At 39.3% G+C, this 19,500-nt stretch overlaps 2 protein-coding genes across 2 annotated transcripts; one reads left to right on the forward strand and one right to left on the reverse strand.

The window, feature by feature from the left end:
* The first annotated feature begins 4,202 nt into the window (after positions 1–4,202).
* On the forward strand, positions 4,203–4,634 carry LOC134679164 (uncharacterized). Its single transcript, XM_063538036.1, has one exon. It carries the CDS (start codon positions 4,203–4,205, stop codon positions 4,632–4,634), a length of 432 nt encoding a protein of 143 aa, XP_063394106.1.
* A 797-nt stretch (positions 4,635–5,431) lies between these two features.
* Positions 5,432–14,940, reverse strand: LOC134679399 (chymotrypsin-2-like). The gene is made up of 6 exons (XM_063538295.1): positions 14,847–14,940; positions 13,860–14,022; positions 13,323–13,431; positions 12,618–12,755; positions 9,526–9,672; positions 5,432–5,644 (listed from the first exon to the last, which is right to left on the reverse strand). The coding sequence occupies exons 1-6, from the start codon at positions 14,893–14,895 to the stop codon at positions 5,495–5,497; spliced, it is 756 nt and encodes a 251-aa protein (XP_063394365.1). The 5' UTR covers positions 14,896–14,940; the 3' UTR covers positions 5,432–5,494.
* Between the last annotated feature and the right edge of the window lie 4,560 nt (positions 14,941–19,500).

Here is a 19,500-nt window from a genome sequence, read left to right on the forward strand (position 1 = left end):
CCACACGAATGTTTTTAAAATTGAAACTGCGATACGTCCACCGTGTATAATTATGTGCGAAGTGTGAAATTCACTATTTAATAAACATTGAAAAGTAGCCATTAAAAGTCGACACCTAAATAATGTCATTATGAACATAAATTTTGAAAATGTATCGTATGGCGCTCCTTAATAATCAAATCATACCTACACCACAGAATAAATAATAGTACTGCCGTATAGAAAGGAAACTTCCTACAAAACCGAAGTTTGACAGCAGTTCAGGGCCGAATAATGCTATCCCTTTCTAATATATGGCACTATCCCTTTCGGCTATTTAGGGTTGTCAAAATTCAAGTGATTATCTTATCTGTGGTCGTGCACGCAAAAGGAAGTCAAGTGGTGCCAACCCTAATAATTGGTCGGAGCAATGCTGTGCCGAGCGGAGCCGAGTTTGGCCGAAGTCCAGGAGTTTCGCACCCCTGCCTACACCTACCACCAACCTTTAAGCATACAATTCTGCACACTAGCGCCATCTGTATATAGCGGCAAGGTTTAGATCGACGAATCCAGCAACATGAAAACTAGTTTGATATATTCAAGAGGTACTTAAATAAATACAAAATACAGTACGTAGCGGCCCCCTTTTTTAAATATCTTTCGTTAAATTGAAAATAATCACGATTATTTAGCAGTGGCGCTAGTGTACACGTTGATGGACTCTTAAAATATTAGTATTTCTGACAGTATTATGAGCGTCAGAGTTTTAATAGATCGGTGGCCTAAAATTTTAAAGGCTTTTATTGGCTCACGTCACTAAATTGTAGGTCAGTGGAGTAGTATGTTAAGGCCCGATTCGGATTATGAAATAGACATCTTTTAGACATCACCAAGATCTAACCTGTCAAATTTTACATTTGCGCGATTCTGGAGATACTCTTGAACGATTTCCACAGGACATATGACTTAGAGATCTAATTCACATCTAATAGATATCTTACTCTATCTAACGTAAAAGTGACATTCGTTGCCCGAATTGCGTTGCAAAAGAGAACTACATAGTTGATATCTAAACTATAACGTATCTAGAATGGATCTAGAACGTGTCGTCTCTTGTGAATATCTTGAAGTTCGAATACGGCAGTTAGTGTCTACAGAAATATGAATGGTCTAGACTAACTACTCTAGACTATACACAAGGTCCTGTAACTTAACTGTAACTTGTAGCTTTATAAAATAGGCCACAGTTGGGCATGGTTATAAAGACCATGTTGGTTGGGTGGTTGGTGCCCAAGGCCGGCAGCGTACTTACAACCCTTGTTGAACCCTTCTATCGTAAAAAACATTATTGTTGAGGGATAGGTCCAAATAATTCAACATACTACTTAAAAAAATAAATTAGTATCTACCTTTAAATAGGCATTTTCGTTTAAAAGTGTTACATTTTCTAATTTTTGAATATCCATCAACTTTTGGATTTCTTCAACTCAGAATAACGAGGACTGTCGATTTAAAAAGAAAAAAAAATGTGTACCAAAAATGTCAGTTTTGTAACGCATTTTCACATACATTTTGTATGGACCGCTACAAAACTGACACTCAAAATTTGTATGAATAACTGGGGACACTTTTTACTTTGTCTCTTCTCATTCAATAGTACTCGTGATGCTGAGTCTAAATAACCCAAAAGTTGATAGTTTTTCGAAAAATAAAGTAAATGGTACCATTTTTTCTGAAGTATAAAAATTAAATTACCTAACCTATAAAGAACCCAATCATAAAAAAATGTTTAATGACTAGGAAAATAAATACAGTTCCCTCGATGGGCACTTACATCGAAAATACTATTAATCAGCCTAATAATTATAATGGCACTGTAATTTCACGAAGGTAAGTGTTTTGTTAACGCGTCTCTCTTTGTTATCCAATTCCTTTGTGCTACACAAATTGATTAAATCGAGTTTTAAACAGAATAAATGCTAGTTAAAATTATTTATGGTTAGCTTTTGTCCCGTGCCCTGTTTATCAAAAGCTGGTAATAAATATATTTAAAAAAAAATTTAGTTCTTTACACGGAAATTCGGTGTGGCACCCAGTGGCACCGTCCGTGCCGATCACTGGTCATAAACAAGAACTTTAAGTTTTATTTTTCTTAGTTTTAAATAAATGGCGCCATATCCCAGGATTGGAGAAAAAACACAAAACCAATGCAGTAGGTATCTATAGTTTGTCAAAGAACGATCGACTATCTTTGTCTTACAATAGTACTAGCACCCAAAAAAAAGGATGACTGTAGTTTCTTGTTCTTATTTACTGAAAAAAATGGCTTGACCAACTACATAATTAATTATAAAATACATGAAAAACGTAAAAGACGAATAGGACTTATAACTTTAAACGCAAAAATCGGTAGACATATTTTGCAGGTGTCGGTGAAAACTAAAAAGATACTTAAAATTTTCTCTTATTCCATTATTAGTGCCGATAACGGGGGTTTTAAAAAAAATGTTACTGTACCATTTCTTTTTCTTCGAAATCCATCAAATTTCGGGTTATTTAGACTCAGAATCACGAGGACTATTGAATGAGACATAGAAAAACTGTCCCCAGTTTTTCATACAAATTTAGGATGTCAGTTTTGTAACGGTCCATACAAAATGTATGTGACACAAAACTGTCATTTTTTTGGGACACTTTTTTCTTTTTTTAAATCGATAGTCCTCGTAATTCTGAAAGATTAGAAATAACCCCAAAGTGGATGGATTATCGAACAAAATAAATGACTTTTAAGTGAAAATGTCCTAACATAACTGACCTTGCTCCGTCCTCCGACCTTGGCCTGTTTTGGAACCGCACAGTAGGATTGCCGCGGACGCCTCGAGCCCTCTCGTAAGGGCTCCTCTACACGATGGGCCAACGCCGGCCACTCCAAGGGACGCAGCCATGCGGTAGAATGAGATAGCAATATCAGTTGCTCCCTCTAACGCATAAATGCGTCCCTTTAAGTGGCCGGCGTTGGCCCATCGTGAGAGGAGCCATAACATAACATACCGAGCGGAATTTGGCCACTTGAACTGTTCCTTGCAGTTGGTTGCTTCGTGAAAACCAATACAATTCAATTTCCTATTTAATAAATCTAAATCTTTTTGCCAAGATAACTCTGCATGGGCTGCATCAGGCTGCATGGTACCTCTACCTTCCATATGCATGGCATTCGAAATGACAACGTATGGCAATGTCAAATTTCCATAGATCTAGTTAATTTTTGTGGGGCAATAGCACGCAATAGCACAGATATACTACAACTATTCATACTGCAGAAAAGGTGCATAAGAATTCTATTCTTATTCTTATTCTTAATACTAGACCTTATACATATACTCTATTCTCACCTCTATTAATGGAACCCTCTGTAAATGAGACAGAAATTTATTTGTACCTGGCTAGAAAAACTGGGAGCCTGTGCAAGTGGAAAACCTCTTTAAGTGAGACAAATTTGCTCGTCCCTTGAGATCCCACTTATCCAGGTTTCACTGTATTACAATACATATTAGTCTACGGCACCTTGCCGAGGGCGTTGAATTTTTATTGTAGTTTAGGTTTAAGAGTTTAAGAGTGTTTTTTTTATTCTATTAATTTGGTATTAAGTATATGTATACATAGATGTGCCATACGCGTGCGCCCCTGAGGAACGGAACAATACGCAATGCGACCAAATTAAAAACACGTTTTAACATTCCTGACAACATACCAAAAACAACCTACGTAATTTGGTCGGGTTCATTGTTGCCTGCCATAAAAATTATAATGGTGACGCGTCTAGAAAAAAGTTAGACCAAGAAAAGTCTAAAGCGATTTTGATAGCCCAAGCAGTGCAAGTGTTATATTAAACGTCAAACTTCTATGAAATTATGACTTATAAATGACACTTGCACTGCGTCGGGCTATCAAAATCGCTGCAGATTTTTCTATAACTCTTCTACTTTTATGTACTATGTCTATGGAAACTTATGATCTTTAAGTATCTTTAAGGTTGAATTTCGGTCACGACAGCGGGGTTATAAATACTGGCTAATAATGCTAATATTCTATCTCCTATCTTCAAAATTTATATTTTATAAAAAGAATACGTCAATTCAGTCTGTCACGGCAAGACGAATGGCGAAATGCCATTGCAAAATTTCGTACTTAATTTACACATTTAAATTAATATAAATAGCAAAATGAGCACTCAGACGCAAGAAACGTGCATCGACGTTGCTAAAGACCTGGAAGACACGTGTACACCGACTGGGAAGGCGCTGACTCAGTTCCTACAGAAGAGAAGGAATGGAGCTAAACTTACGGACATATTAATGCATCTGAAGCGGGAGTTCCGTAATACCAGTATAGATCCACTTACGCGTAACATGAACTCTTGTTTAGAGGCTGGAACGAATTATGGGTTTCTAGAGAGGAAGGGTTCGCGTTTTTGTGTGAGTAGGAATGCCAGGCCAAGAGATACGGAGGAGATGAGTGATCGTAGAGGAGATGAGCAGAAGGACCCTCAAGATTTGCAGTCGCAGCCGTCTGACAGATGCCGCCGCCGCCGCCGCCGCCGCCGCTGCAGGCGCCGCCGGCGCCGGCGCCGTGCCTGTCGGTGTCCGCGCCGCTAATGTCCATGTTTTTGCGTTTTGTACTTTGTAGTGTTTACTTTGTGTCGTTTTGTGCTGTTGAAACTTTTTTGTGTCGTTTTGTGTTTTTTTAATATTTTCTGTGTCGTTTTGTTTTATTTTGTGTTGTGTTGTTTTATCATTAAAAATATCCCAAATTTGGTTGTACTTATTAGAATAAAATTATGAATAGGTAATTACCAACCGGCAACGGATATGCTTGTCTTTTACATAGTGATGTTACATATATACACGTGTACACGGTCGGGGTAGAAGGTAGAAATGCGTGCATGGCATGCCCCACAACACCACGACTACCACCCTACCCTCTACCATTAGTTAACCCTTTACGAGGCTAAGGGATATATATTTCCCACATACGGCACTTCAAACATGTGTTCTATTTTCGATGAACTACGAGTACGACTGACATTCGAATCTCATTTTTGAAATTGGAAATTGGGTTGGTTGGAAATTGAATACTGCAGCAGGTAGTTAGAGATTCTACCAAATAAAAACATTATGTAAACATTTTAAACACTTATTTATCAGAAACTATAGGTAAGTAAGTAATACAAAAAGTAGGTTTGCAAGTCCAGTTGTTGAAACATATACACTTATAGATTTGTGGCAAAGAATATATTTGTAGGCTTCTATGTATTTTTAATCTAATATCTATTCGAGAAACGAGTTCCTCTTTCAAAATAGTACAGCGAACGTAAGATGGACGTGAGATATTAAACGGCGTCCGTCTCTTTGATGAAGTGTTTTGTTATTATAATAACCACCTTCATTATGCCCGCAGGAATTATACAAAATAAGCTGTATAAAATACAAATGGGGCCACTATTTAAGTTACAAGGCTATTCATCAGTCGAGATCCGCTCCTGAATCCAGGCGGTGTAGGTGTACACGCGCGTGTACACGTCGGGGTACCCGCGCGCGCACGGCATGCCCCACGACACCACCCCTACTACCCGCCCTCCCTCCACTAGAGGGCCCCCGCTATCGCCCTGAAATTAGAAAAAGAGTGTTTTTATTTTTATTATTTTTTGACCCTTTACCAGGCTCACATTTCAAAAATGACAGTCTCGAAAATAGAATACATGTTTGAAGTGCGTATATGGGAAATATATTTCCCTTAGGGCGGCCCCTTGCGGTTTAACCGTCAACCCAAAATTCACTGTCAAATTGTACTGCATGGTAACCATGGTAACTCCAGGTTTAATCGGTTAACCCCGGGTTAGTGAAATGGTGCAAGTGGGTCTTAGCCTGTTAAAGGGTTAAACAATATCCTTCAAATTTGATCTTACGTTTATAACCTCAACGTCTAGTTTTTACATTTACAAGCGAGATACCACACTGCCAATTCAATTCAATCATTTATTTGCTTAAAAAAAACACAGAAATACAATGATATCAATATGAGATCAATTCGTAAACTTCGAATGCCACCCTACTCGTATTAGCAAAGTTAGACTAATCCGCTTAGCGCCCAGGGTTATCCGGTTAAACCTGGAGTTACCATGGTTACCAGTATAATTTGACACTGGGTTATCGGTTTAACCGCTTAACCCCGGGTTTCGTGCAACTGGCCCTTAGTGTGATGCTTTCAGGTCATGTTGAAACTCACGAAGGTAAATACGGTCTAGAACTTTGTCCTTCGAGCAACACCGGCTTCCGACACGTCGGAAGGGAGGGGCCCAAGCGATATCTCGCCGTACAAATCTTTCTACCATTTTTCGCGGGGGGAAAGGTGCACACAGTCGCATTTCTCACACACTTACGTACAAAATCCAATCTGTAATGACGACACAAATACATAGAAAATGACACACGTCAAAGACAAATCTTGCAAACCTCGATCTCTTTTTATGTACGGACGAGTGACTAGTGTCACAACACGCACACTAACACATTTTCGTTGAAGTATGTCATTGTATTCTGAGAGATGAGAAGTCGGATTTATCGCTCGACCGATCCGCAATTTGTACTGAGCGAGCAAAATCGATAAATCCAACAATTACTTGAGACTAAAATATAATAATTGTATTTAAATGTAATTTAACGTATGGAATGTAAAAAAAAAAATTACATGTGAAATGTAACATTTTCTTTTTGTAAATTTGATGTCCCCGACCTCTTTTTATAACAAAAAACCGAGCAAACAGGCATTTTTGTGCAGCAGTGTTCACGCGCGCGTCTGGACTCGGTCTAGTGAAAAATCCAAGTGCAACTAGTTTTATTACCCGCGCTAGATTATTTTGACGCGCTAATCTTGTACCTCGGCAGAGGGGAAATAGTGCGAATGCCGCCTCCCTTCCGTGTTGCTCGAAGACTTTGTCGCTTCAACATCCCCTATGAGGCGCTATATGAATTCATCAAGAGACTTACGGCTCGATTCGGGAAATTAATTAGAGATTCACTAGATATGAAATAGTGAATATATGTGACGTTCCACTGCAAAAGGTACCTAATGGCGGCTGGCGCCGCTATTCGGGAAATGAATTAGAGATTCACTAGATATGAAATAATGAAGATATGTGACGTTCCACTACAAAAGGTACCTTATGGCGGCTCGCGCCGCGATTCGGGAAATGAATTAGAGATTCACTAGATATGAAATAGTGAAGATATGTGACGTTCCATGGAAAAAGGTACCTTATGGCAGCCGGCGCTTACGTCGCATAGCGCCGCAATAATTTTAGAGCGGCGTTAATAATAGCGTAAGCGCCAACCGCCATAAGGTACCTTTATTCGTGGGACTTCACATATCTTTACTATATCGTATCTAGTTAATCTCTAATTCATTTCCCGAATCGCGCCGTTAAGAGCGGTAAGGGAGTAAATTAGTAGAGATGCAACGGATAGTTGTTTGGCCGGATACCGGATACCGGATATTCGGCCTGACCATCGGTCGATTATCCAGTATCCGGCCGCCGAATATTCGGCCAGCGGAACTATACCTACATTTCGGTTTTCCAGGTGCGCATTCTGCAGGTTTGACTTGTTTCCTAGTGAACATTCGCGTGGACACATTTCTAGGTTCGAAATAAGTGCGCGTGCAAGTCAGTGGAATGTTTAAATTGTTTTAAAATAATAAACAAGTACGATTATGATCAAGACTGTTTCTTAAATCCAATTACTTTACTCCGAAATCAAGCAAAGTTACTATCCGGTATCCGGCCGGATAGTAGGTCACTATCTGGTATCCGGCCGGACATTAAAATCATGGCCGGACAGGCCGGATACCGAATAGTAACCGAATATCCGGTGCATCTCTATAAATTAGCACAAAGTTGGAGTTGCTGCCGAGTGCCCGTTCATAATTAGGTACATACTGACAGGTACATACTTATTAGATGAAGCGCAGATCTAATATCAGGGGATAAAGATGAAATATCAAGAATGTAAGATCAGAGGGACTAAGTACCTAAACTAACTAAAGGATGTCCATCAACGGCAGATTTCCAATTTAAAAAACTAAAAAACAGGTAGGTATATCCCAAAATTGTTAAGTTTTATGAAAAAAGGTAAATGTGGATCTATTTTTATATCAAACTTTCTTTTCCAACATTTTGCGCATATTCCAAAAATGCAAAAATTACGCCTTGCGATAGGTAGGTACTCAGATAAAACATCCTCCAGCCAGACTGAGCATAGTCGCGCTACCCCCTCTGCCACGCATACGGTAATTTTACTCCATGTTCGAGTCGAAAGTGTCTTTGTGTTCTTTGAACGGACCAATCACGGCACGGGACTTCGCTCACCTCGTCCCGCGCACCCCCGCATTTTTGGCATCATCGGTTGCTTGAAATAATTGCTCTAAACTCGGTCTAGAGGATTCTAGGAATCTCTATGGGTACCTAGGTATTAATGGGCTTTTGTTACTATATTTGCCTCAAATATGCACGCTGCTCTGCTGGTCATCGGTCTATTATCATTAATCAATACGAGACAAACAGGAAACTGAAACACCCCGCGTCTCCCTGGCACTTAGCGTTCGAAAATTATTTGAATTTCAAATCGGAAATCTGCATCCCTAATGTAAGGGTATAGGTTGATCATACATCTGGCATTAGCTGTGAAGAGTAAGTACATCCTACAATTACTTGGCAGTCTTGCACGCTCAACGCGGTCAGGTAGATCATGTGCAGGTGGTCAGGAAGATTGACTGAAGGAAGAGTACATCCTAACATTACTTACATGGCAAGCGCCTTCACCAGCCTGAGTCAGGGAACATATCTGGGACTCGAACACCGGGTTGATACTGGACAAACGCTCTTGGCAGTCTTGCACGCTCAACGCGGTCAGGTAGATCATGTGCAGTTGGTCAGGAAGATTGACTGAAGGAAGAGTATATCCTAACATTACTTACATGGCAAGCGCCTTCACCAGCCTGAGTCAGCGAACATATCTGGGACTCGAACACAGGATTGATGCTGGACAAACGCTCTTGGTAGTCTTGCACGCTCAACGCGGTCAGGTAGATCATGTGCAGGTGGCCAGGAAGATTGACTGAAGGAAGAGTACATCCTAACATTACTTACATGGCAAGCGCCTTCACCAGCTTGAGTCAGGGAACATATCTGGGACTCGAACACCGGGTTGATACTGGACAAACGCTCTTGGCAGTCTGCCACGCTCAACGCGGTCAGGTAGATCATGTGCAGTTGGTCAGGAAGATTGACTGAAGGAAGAGTACATCCTCACATTACTTACATGGCAAGCGCCTTCACCAGCCTGAGTCAGGGAACATATCTGGGACTCGAACACAGGATTGATGCTGGACAAACGCTCTTGGTAATCTTGCACGCTCAACGCGGTCAGGTAGATTATGTGCAGGTGGCCAGGAAGATTGACTGAAGGAAGAGTACATCCTAACATTACTTACATGGCAAGCGCCTTCACCAGCTTGAGTCAGGGAACATATCTGGGACTCGAACACCGGGTTGATACTGGACAAACGCTCTTGGCAGTCTGCCACGCTCAACGCGGTCAGGTTGATCATCTGAAGGTTGTCAGGAAGATTGCCTGGATACTGGAGAAGAAAAAAGAAATTTTTTTTTTGTAAAAACCGATTCACAAAACAGTCATATATTCTACTATACCTACTTACTATTTTCTGCTACAGTTACACACAGCTTCTATAATGGTAGTTTTATATTCTATCGTATCGAAGTAAAAGGTTTTTCTTGTATCTACTTAAGACGAAACAGGAGCTGAGTTTTAAATATTTTAGGTAAATATACCCGTCTCGCTAACGGAAGCGGCACCTAAAAGTAGTGCGATAAGGACAAGGCGAAAAATCCTGCGTAAAAATCTCAAAAATCGAGGTTTCGTACTCCTCTGTTTCCTCCTCCAAAACTTAACCAATCATAACCAAATTTGGAAATCTAAATGATTATGAAATTATCTGTGTCGGACCGTTTTGCTTTTTTGGCTAATTGATATCAGTTTTGAATGCCACACCTCTCATTGCGGCATAGTCAATTAGGCCATTTTGGCCATTTTTGAAGGGCTCTAGCGCCTTAAAAAACAAAAATATCAAAAAAAGCAAAACGGTCCGACACAGATATTGACAATTTCATCTGTGTTGAAAAAATCATTGCTCTAGCTTCAAAAACTACGGAGGAAAACGAGGAGTACGTTTGTATGGAGAAATGACCACTCCTGTTGGCTCTTAAGAAGCACGCTTCATTTAATTAACGTATACAACGTTAAAAAAAAGGCGATACAAAACATTTCGCTGCTCGCTCCTGTAGGTGAAACTTTACCCGTTAAATTTAAATTGCATTTTGTATTTCTTTAGAGGTTCTATTGTATTATTTCGTTTATTCCATTTTTAACCGACTTCCAAATCCCAAAGGAGGAGGTTATCAATACGGTTGTATGATTTTTATATTTTTTTTTTTATGTTTGTTACTCCATATCTCCGTCATTACTGGACCGTATTTGAATATTCTTTTTTTGATTGAATGTATATGCATACAGATTGGTCCCGTTTTTGTCAAAACCCAGTTCTGATGATGGGATCCATGAGAAATGGAGGGAACTCCTCAAATCTTAAAGGCATACATATAGTGATTTTTGGGTTTTTATCAACAAATCAAGCATATACATCCAAAAAACTGACATTTGATGAAGTGGAACTGCTGATGATGATCAGAACGGAACTCTTCAACGACGCATAGTTCACGGTTGGCGATTTGTCCTCTTCGTTATGTTTGTTAAGCAAGTTAAGTTTTTAAGCCACATTTTTGTCAAGCTCGAGTTCTGATGATGGGATCCATGAGAAATCGAGGGAACTCCTCAAATTTTAAAGGCATGCGTATAGAGATTTCTGTATTTTCATCAGAAAATCAAGCATTTTCATTAAAAACTCTCGCATTTGATGAAGTGGAACTGCTGATGATGATCCGAACGGAACTCTTCAACGACGCATAGTTCACGTTTGGCGATTTGTCCTCTTCGTTATGTTTGTTAAGCAAGTTTAGTTTTTAAGCCACATTTCTGTCAAGCTCGAGTTCTGATGATGGGATCCATAAGGACTCGAGGGAACTCCTCAAATCTTAAAGGCATACGTATATAATTTTTTGTATTTTCATCATAAAATCAAGCATTTAGATTAAAAACTGTCGCATTTGATGAAGTGGAACTGCTGATGATGATCAGAACAGAACTCTTCAACGACGCATGGTACGCGTTTGGTGATTTCGAATTTCGATTTTGACTTGGACTGGGACCCAGACTCGTACCCGGATCCGGGTCGGACCCGGAGTCGGATTCGGGCCCGGACTCGGGCCCGGGCCCGGACTCGGACCCGGACCCGGACTCGTACCGGGACTCGGACCCGGACTCGGACTCAGAGACCCGGACCTTGACCCGGAATACCACTATGATACCTAAACTAAATAAACCGCTATGATTACCTACCATATATAAAATGTAGGTATAAAGTATGATGATGCCAAACCCCTCCCTCTCTCAAACTTCCGTACACCGCACCGCATGCGCCGTTAAGTGGGTTAGGTTTGGTTAGAACTGCGAGCCTTACAGAAACGAAAAGCTACTAGAAAAGTGGGTTTGATTAGGTTCGAACTACGATCCTCACGGAACCGAACTGCTATCAGAGAAGTGGGTTAGGTTAGGCTAGAACTACGACCCTTACGGAAACGAAATGCTACTAGAAAGTACTGGTTTTACCTCCTTTTCTACATAGTGTACCATCTACCATAATCTTTCACCGGGCCCCATAGAAGTCGGTTTTTTTTTCTTAAAAATTATATATTCTAAAATAAGTAGTTACTCGTTTTTTGCTCGTCTGCGTAATATTAAGATACTTACATTTTTAAATAAACTGGTGTAAAACGAACAAACAAGTTAATACCTAAACAAAAATGCAATTATCTTACTTTATTCAATGCATGTGGTGTTTACCTATGTAATTGTTACGCTAAGCGATAATAGTTAAAACGTTTGTAGTTATACTTTACAAAGTGTAAACAATTGTTGGTGAACCAATAAATATAAATAAATATAAATAAATAAATAAATAAAAACATGTTGAACTACCGATACCGTTGGAAATGTAACATAGGTTTATTTTGCAGTATCTACGTATCATATTCCTATATCACACAGCTTGTAGGTATATCTATGTCATTGACTGTGCAATTGTGCATGATAAAGATTCCTGACCGAATCGTTTTGCATTTATTTTTCGTATTTTGTATTGCTTTTTAATGCAATGGGTCTCGTATCGACATTTGATCCTAAAAACAAATCTGACGGTTTAGCATGAATTGAGCTGCGTTCTCGTGCGCGAATCCATACATCAAGCGCGACTTCAAGTGTGGACTCGCGCGGGAGAACGTAACTTATGCTATTCCGCCTGATCAATTGAATGAACTTGCATTGTCATTTAGCCTATTGTATAACTAGCACAAAAAACGTCATAAAGGACAATACACGACAGTGACTTACTGCGATCCGGCCCCAGCCGCTCAGGAACAGAGGCGCTCCGGCCTCAGTGTCCGAGTCCGGCAGTGCGATGGGTTGCACTAAGGCGTTGAAGATGATGTCTTTGGACACGCGGATAAGGCTGATGTCTTGCGTGATTACCTTAGAAAATTCGAAGATCAGTTTCTGACAATATTAGGACGCTTTACGTTACGGCACCATATGCTTAGTGGCAACTGAAATTGTCAATCATAAATTTTTCACAATGATAATTTGGATCCCATTCACTGTGTAAATCAGTTACAGATTACAGAGTTAGAAAAAATAGTTCTGGATCAAGAACCAGAATCACCCTGAATAATCAATCATAATTATTCCTGTAGGTATGTATGTACTTGAGTAAAAACAAACGTCATATCACTAGTTATTGGCCTCACAAACTAGTAACTTGATTCCAACATTAATTAACATCAGTCGCATCCGAAAACCCCACTGGGGTTTCCTATTGTAAGTACTTGACGTTCAATGCACCACAAACGAGCACTGTCCTTTGAATCGGATAATTGTTATTACGATTCCTGGAAAATTGATTTCTACAGTTATGAAGCTTAGTTAAGAGGGAGCGTGAAGCGTGAAACCAGGAAATTAAAAGGAAATATTTTTTTTGGCAAAAAAAAAACAATTTTGGTACAAGTTTAGTACAAAACGGGGAATTTAAAAACCACTAACCTGGCTGTCATAGTTTTCGTGCACGGACACCAAGTCCACTGAGTAACGGAGTCCTCCCTTAGAGAGACTGATAGTGCCCACCACCACTGAAATCAGCCAGTGAACCGTGCTGAAAAAAGGGAAAGTTAAGTACTGGAACAGTAGGAGTCCCGTTCCATCACACACTTTTGAGTCCAACACACGCTTGATACATTTTATTATTCTATTTCATCATTCTATTTTTTTAAACATTTATATTCACATCAAAAGTTGTGTGTATCCTTTCATCCTCATAAAACAATTGACATCCGATTTTAGCAGTAGATGCTTTCACCCGTTCCTGGTAGGGATTAGTCTCACTGGACATTTAAGGGCACATAGAGGCCTAAAACCAACATAACCACCTCCTCTCTGTACAATTCGCAGCAGAGAACATCCAACGTTTACTGATAATGTTTCCTCCGTAGAATTTGAACCAAATACCCATAGGGACACTTGGTAGGGCTCACTGATGTCTCGGCCTCAACTAGGGGCACGTCAAAGCTATAATCTACGTACCTCTCAGTACAATGCGCTGCGGTTAGGACCCATCGTTTGTTGAGAATGCTTCCTCCGCAAAAATGCGAGCCTAATACCCGTAGGGACACCTGGTAGGGCACACGGCCCTCAGGGGCATCTTGGCCCCCTACTATGCGCACATTAGGGTTTGGTACCGAATATCCTGGACAAAAAACAAATTAGAATCGATATTGCATAATGGCAAATCGATAATCTTGCCAGTACCTTAATGTTTCATAAAAGCGTTTAAATATTTCTTACTTTGTTTAGTGTAGAGATTTATATAAGTTTTCTTTTTTTACACGCCATGCTTACTCGACTAACAAGCACACATTATCCTCGCACTAATAAAGGTCTCAACTGCGTCGCAGCTTTAAATGAATGTCAACCTTAAAGTACTGCTATAAGGTTCAAAACAAAATGATTTATATATGTTACATAGATAGTAAAATGTAAATTTACGCTAATAACATGCCGCAACAAGCTGTTGCGCTAATTTCAGCGGTTTCCTTTGCGCAGACAAACTGCCATTAAACAGTTTTATTTACGAAAGTCTAACACTTGTAGTTTACACGAGATACACTCAACCTGTGTAAGGTGCCAAATGTGTAGAGGTTAAATACCTGAGGTTTGAAGAATAAACAAAGGAATGCGCAGTGCAAAATATACGATGGCGCTTTCAGGATTTTCAGTCAAAGACGCCCACAGTTCGCCGGACGATATCAGTCTGTCAGTTGTTTAGAGCAGTCAAATTTTGCGTTTAAAAACTGATATCGTCCGCCGAACTGGTAATCTGTGGACCCCTTTAGGGTTCTCGGTGGCCAAAGAATTCATTATCAATATTAATAGCAAGCAATTTCTAAATCATAATAAGAAATCTGATCAATCCTTGAATTATTAATTTATTTTATCATTTTGCAAACCTCTTTGATTTATTTTTTAATTATTTTAAATTAATTAACTAAAATTAAAGCAATATTTACTCACCCTTAGCAATAATCCCAAGAACAGTAACAAAGAAAAATAATTTAGTCATAATTATGTCTTTTATTACCCCCGTTTAATAATTCTAGTAGAAAACAGTCCATTATATACTAGATTTATAATTAAAAGTGCAAGTGATAATGCCACTTCAGACTACACGATTAAAAGAAGTAGAATTTATTTTACTTCTGTTTTCAGCTCTATGTCTATAATGGTAGGGTTGAAATTACGTTGAATGTTATGACGTCAAACTTTTGTTTTAGCTTGCGTGGTCACTTGAGATTAAAGGCACTCACGAGCAAGGTTGGTGTCCGAGTAAAAACCCCGGTCAAGTGCGAGTCGTGGCTTAAGAGGAAAGGGGACGAACCTTAATAAAAACGTAGTCTCCATTTTCCTCCCTGGATATTGACATAATAGAAAATATTTTGACGCAATTTGATGTGTATTTAATCATAGTATGCCCCTTCGTTTGGCTTTATTTAAATTTTGATTTTTATAAGAATTGGGAATTAAATGCTCCCTAGCCCTTATAATAATTAAAATTAGAATAAACAAACGAAAGGGCATAGCTATGATTGATATAAATACATCTAATTGAGTCAAAATATTTTCAATTATGTTAATATCCAGAGGGGAAAATGAGGACTAACGATATGACAAGGCGATTTCGCGCCGTCCGACGTCCACTTTCGTCTTAAGGGGTCGACAGTTACAAATGACCTTCAAAATGACGTTACTGAAAGTTTGTTAACCGTTGACATTTTTCAAGAGCGCTGATAGCCTATCGGTAAGACCGTGCTACTTTCAATCCGAAGATCGATTTAGAGAGAACTAATGAGTTTTTAGGAACTTATGTACGAAATGTCATTTGATATTTACAGTTGCTTTTCGGTGAAGGAAAACATCGGGAGGAACTGCGTTGGAAAGTCAGTTGGTAGTCGCTTTCGTAAAAAAACTAGTGCCTACGCCAATTCTTGGGATTAGTTGTCAAGTGGGCGCCAGGCTCCCAAGAGCCGTGGCTAAAATGCCAAAATAACGCGAGGAAGATGTAGATTTTTCCAAACTGAAGTTTTAAAATGAGAAATTAGTAAAAAAGGGCTCCCCCACGCCAATGACCTTCGATCTGAATCCCTTAGTTTTCTAATGTTTTTTCAACAGCTTTAAGCAATATAGTATCCCATATTTACTTTAAAGTTCATTGTCTTCGAGATATTTGGCATCAAAGTTGAACAATTTTAGGCTAAAAACCTGGTTTCCTACCATAACTTTTGTGTTAATTAGTTTAAAATTAAAACCTTGGACACGATTTTTGAGACTTCAAAGACGAACCCAAATATGTAGATTTCGTACATGTAAGATCATTCACTGAAACTAGATACGAAAAGAGTGTTTTTTTTAGACAATGTTTAAAAAATACATAAAAAATAAGTATTCATTTTTTTTTTCAAAATCCGGTGGACAAAACTGGAAATAAAAGATTGAAGAACTGATAACCGTTTGACTTATAATTCTATCTGTAGTGTAAAAAAAGAAGATACGATTCAATACTTGTCAAAAATCAATGAAAACCACGGATGATGGTGTTTATGCAACCCGCAATAAGAGAAACACAACTTATTCGAACATTTCATGTGATCGACGAAGCGGCAAACGCGAAAGCAAATGTTTGCTTGACACTTGAATGGTTATATCGGCAAATCAGTCTGTGAATTAGATTTTATAAAGGGACGGTATATGGGTAGATGTAGGTACCTAGTGCATATTTCATTGATTTACACCGTATTTTTTCGGAATCATTCATACTTTTTGTACCGAGACTGACCAAAATATCGAGAATTAATTAATCACGTCACCTGAACGTAAATAATTGAGGTAAATCGTTTTTTTTTCAAGGCATCAAGGCTGACAATGTCTGTTGTGTTCATTTGTTCGTAAATATTAGGTACTTATTTAGTTTTGTGTGTTCGTGGGTACGCGGGTATGTATGTGAGTATATATGTGTAAATGTTTACGTTGTACATGTCGGCGGCCGATCGTAAGATCAGGCAGATCGTAATGTTCCTGTGTAATATTTGACGAGAGTGACATTAAACCAATACCTATATATTGGTATAGGTATTGGTTTAATGTATAGGTTAGGTTTGTTAGGTTGCTTCAGATGCCCAGAAATAGGAGCCCCGCGTAGCGGGGCTCTGTCGACACAGGGAACGAGTCAAAGATTTTCACGTTTATGATATGCCTAGGAATTTCACGATATGCCTGATCTTACAAGTTTATTTGTTTTTTCACAATTAAATTAGGAAAAAACCCATTTCATTGCCCAAACCATTGAGGCAGCGTTGCCCGGTCGTCTGACGCTACAATTTTGACGCGTGTGCCTTTAAGAATAGAACGTCAGGAAACCATTCTAATTTAACTTCCAAGATTTAATTCAACCTACTAACTAACAAGGCAAGTTTATATAACTAGTTAGTACTTTTAAATTTATTTATTTTTAGAAAAACTTTTTAATTAACATTCAGAAGTCTTAAAAAGAGTTAACAAAGTGTGCAAACTCCAATAAAAACGTGAAACGCATATGAAAATATGACGTTAATTTGAAACAAGACGTACCTATAACTAGAATCAAAGACGCATTTTTGTTCTAATACGACCAAATGTTTGCAAACACCGTCTGCGTCATAAATCTAAGATATGTGTATTAGACTATAAAGTCAAGGGCAAAGCTACTAGCAGTAATAAAAAGAAAGTGCTAGATGAAAGTTATTTGGCTCTCAATGCTCGTTTATTATCACGGTTAACCCGTTAAGGTACGGTTACGTTGCAGCGACTTACCTACCATACTTATTATAGCATCATCATTTTTTAGCCCACTGCTGACCATAGGCTTCTTTCCGCGTACGCTACTTAAGGGGCCCACAGATTACAAGTTCGGCGGACGATATCAGCCTGTCAGTTGTTCGGAACTGTCAGCTTTTGCGATTAACTCATCTGTGGACCCCTTTATTCTGGTCCTGGGCTATTTAGTATCATACAAGCTACGGTCCGGACGCGACGCGGTCTAACGTGAGTCATCCTTTAAGCCTTATGTCCCCACGCTGGTCCAATGCGGGTTGGGTACACCTTTGAATTTCTTCGCCTGCTTACATCTGTAGGTGTAGGTAAGAAAAGCTAGTGGTAAATAGGTACAGAGGTATGGAAGTATATTCGTTGCAAATTCAGGCGTATGGGGCAGCGGACAGCGGCGAGAAATGATTAGTCTGGTCAATGGAACGGCCGCCAAAGCGAAGGATTAATGCAATTCCAGACTATTGCCACCTCAGATCACGCATCAAAATATAACTTTAACTGCTATAGGGGATCTGTTGTATGGAGACGGAGGAATGACTAATTAATGATGCCGGACAAATGCCAAACTAAAAGAAATGTATCGGAACCCCTGACTGTAAATTTTATTCGGTATAGTGTGACGAACGTACATTTTCCCATTTTTACATAATGTGCACAAGTGTGTTATAGCACCGGTGTCATAATGTAGCACCAGACTGGTGTAGTATGTGCCTACCGTAATAGTACATTACAATACGAGTGCGAAAATGGGAAATTCGCAACGAGTGGCGATAAATCGACACGGGTTGCGAATTACCTTTTCGTACGTGTATTGTACAACGTTTAACAGTACATACTCGTATGGCCCTTGAAATTTTCGACATATGCACGTATTAGGATAATTACCTACCGAACTAGGGCGGTAAAGTAGCGCCATAATTATGTAGGTACCTGCTGTTGAAATATTTTAAAACCATTCTGGGTATTATCAAAGCGAGACCACTTGAATACATATACATAGGTACTATGGGTAGCTTATAAGCTCTCGATTTCGAAAGCTTCGATCGAGAACTATATTTTCACACTTCCACAACGGCAATTCTCGGAAAGTGTTGCAATTTGCATGCAATTGCCAGCCCTTTTTAATTGCATTATTTCTCGCAGTCACGGTCTGATAATAACTGAAGAGCCTTCTCCATCCTAGCGAGACATGTCGCGTTGACAATTGGCAGTAAAATATAAAGCAAATCATGAATCTCCACACCAACTTTAATTATGTGAGCCCATAAACGTTTGGAAACCTATACGAGCCATAAATAGTGGTGGCATGTTTTAGCCGTTTGGGGTTGAGACTATGGGGCCTTGGGGGGAAAGCGCTCACAGGGAAAATTAGTAAGAAGATAGTTGAGATAGTTCTTTGACGCGAGGAAGGACATAGAATAGTTTTTATCAATCATCATCATTCCACGCAAACGAAGTCGCAGGCAGAAGCTAATAGAACATAAATCACTCGGAATACCTGTGAAGCGGTAAAACTATAAAGGTTAAGAGCTTTGTATGAAGGGGCTGTGCAAATGAAGCACTTTGATATAATCGTACTCGTGACAGTTGTGAGTGACGCACGTCTGGATATTACAACAGAAACATTCTTAACTGTCCATCAGTAGACCTTATGCCTTTTGTAATAAGGTCCATCGATGGACAGTTAACAGTGTGGACGATGGTACGATGAGTGCGTAGTAAAACAAGTACTCTGCCTATCTTACAGAACAGATTTCTAACAGGTAGATGCTAAAGATATTAGATATATCAGGATATAACTATTAAG

The sequence above is a fragment of the Cydia fagiglandana genome, chromosome Z (assembly GCF_963556715.1).
Source record: "Cydia fagiglandana chromosome Z, ilCydFagi1.1, whole genome shotgun sequence".
In the NCBI taxonomy this organism is placed as follows: Eukaryota; Metazoa; Arthropoda; class Insecta; order Lepidoptera; family Tortricidae; genus Cydia; species Cydia fagiglandana.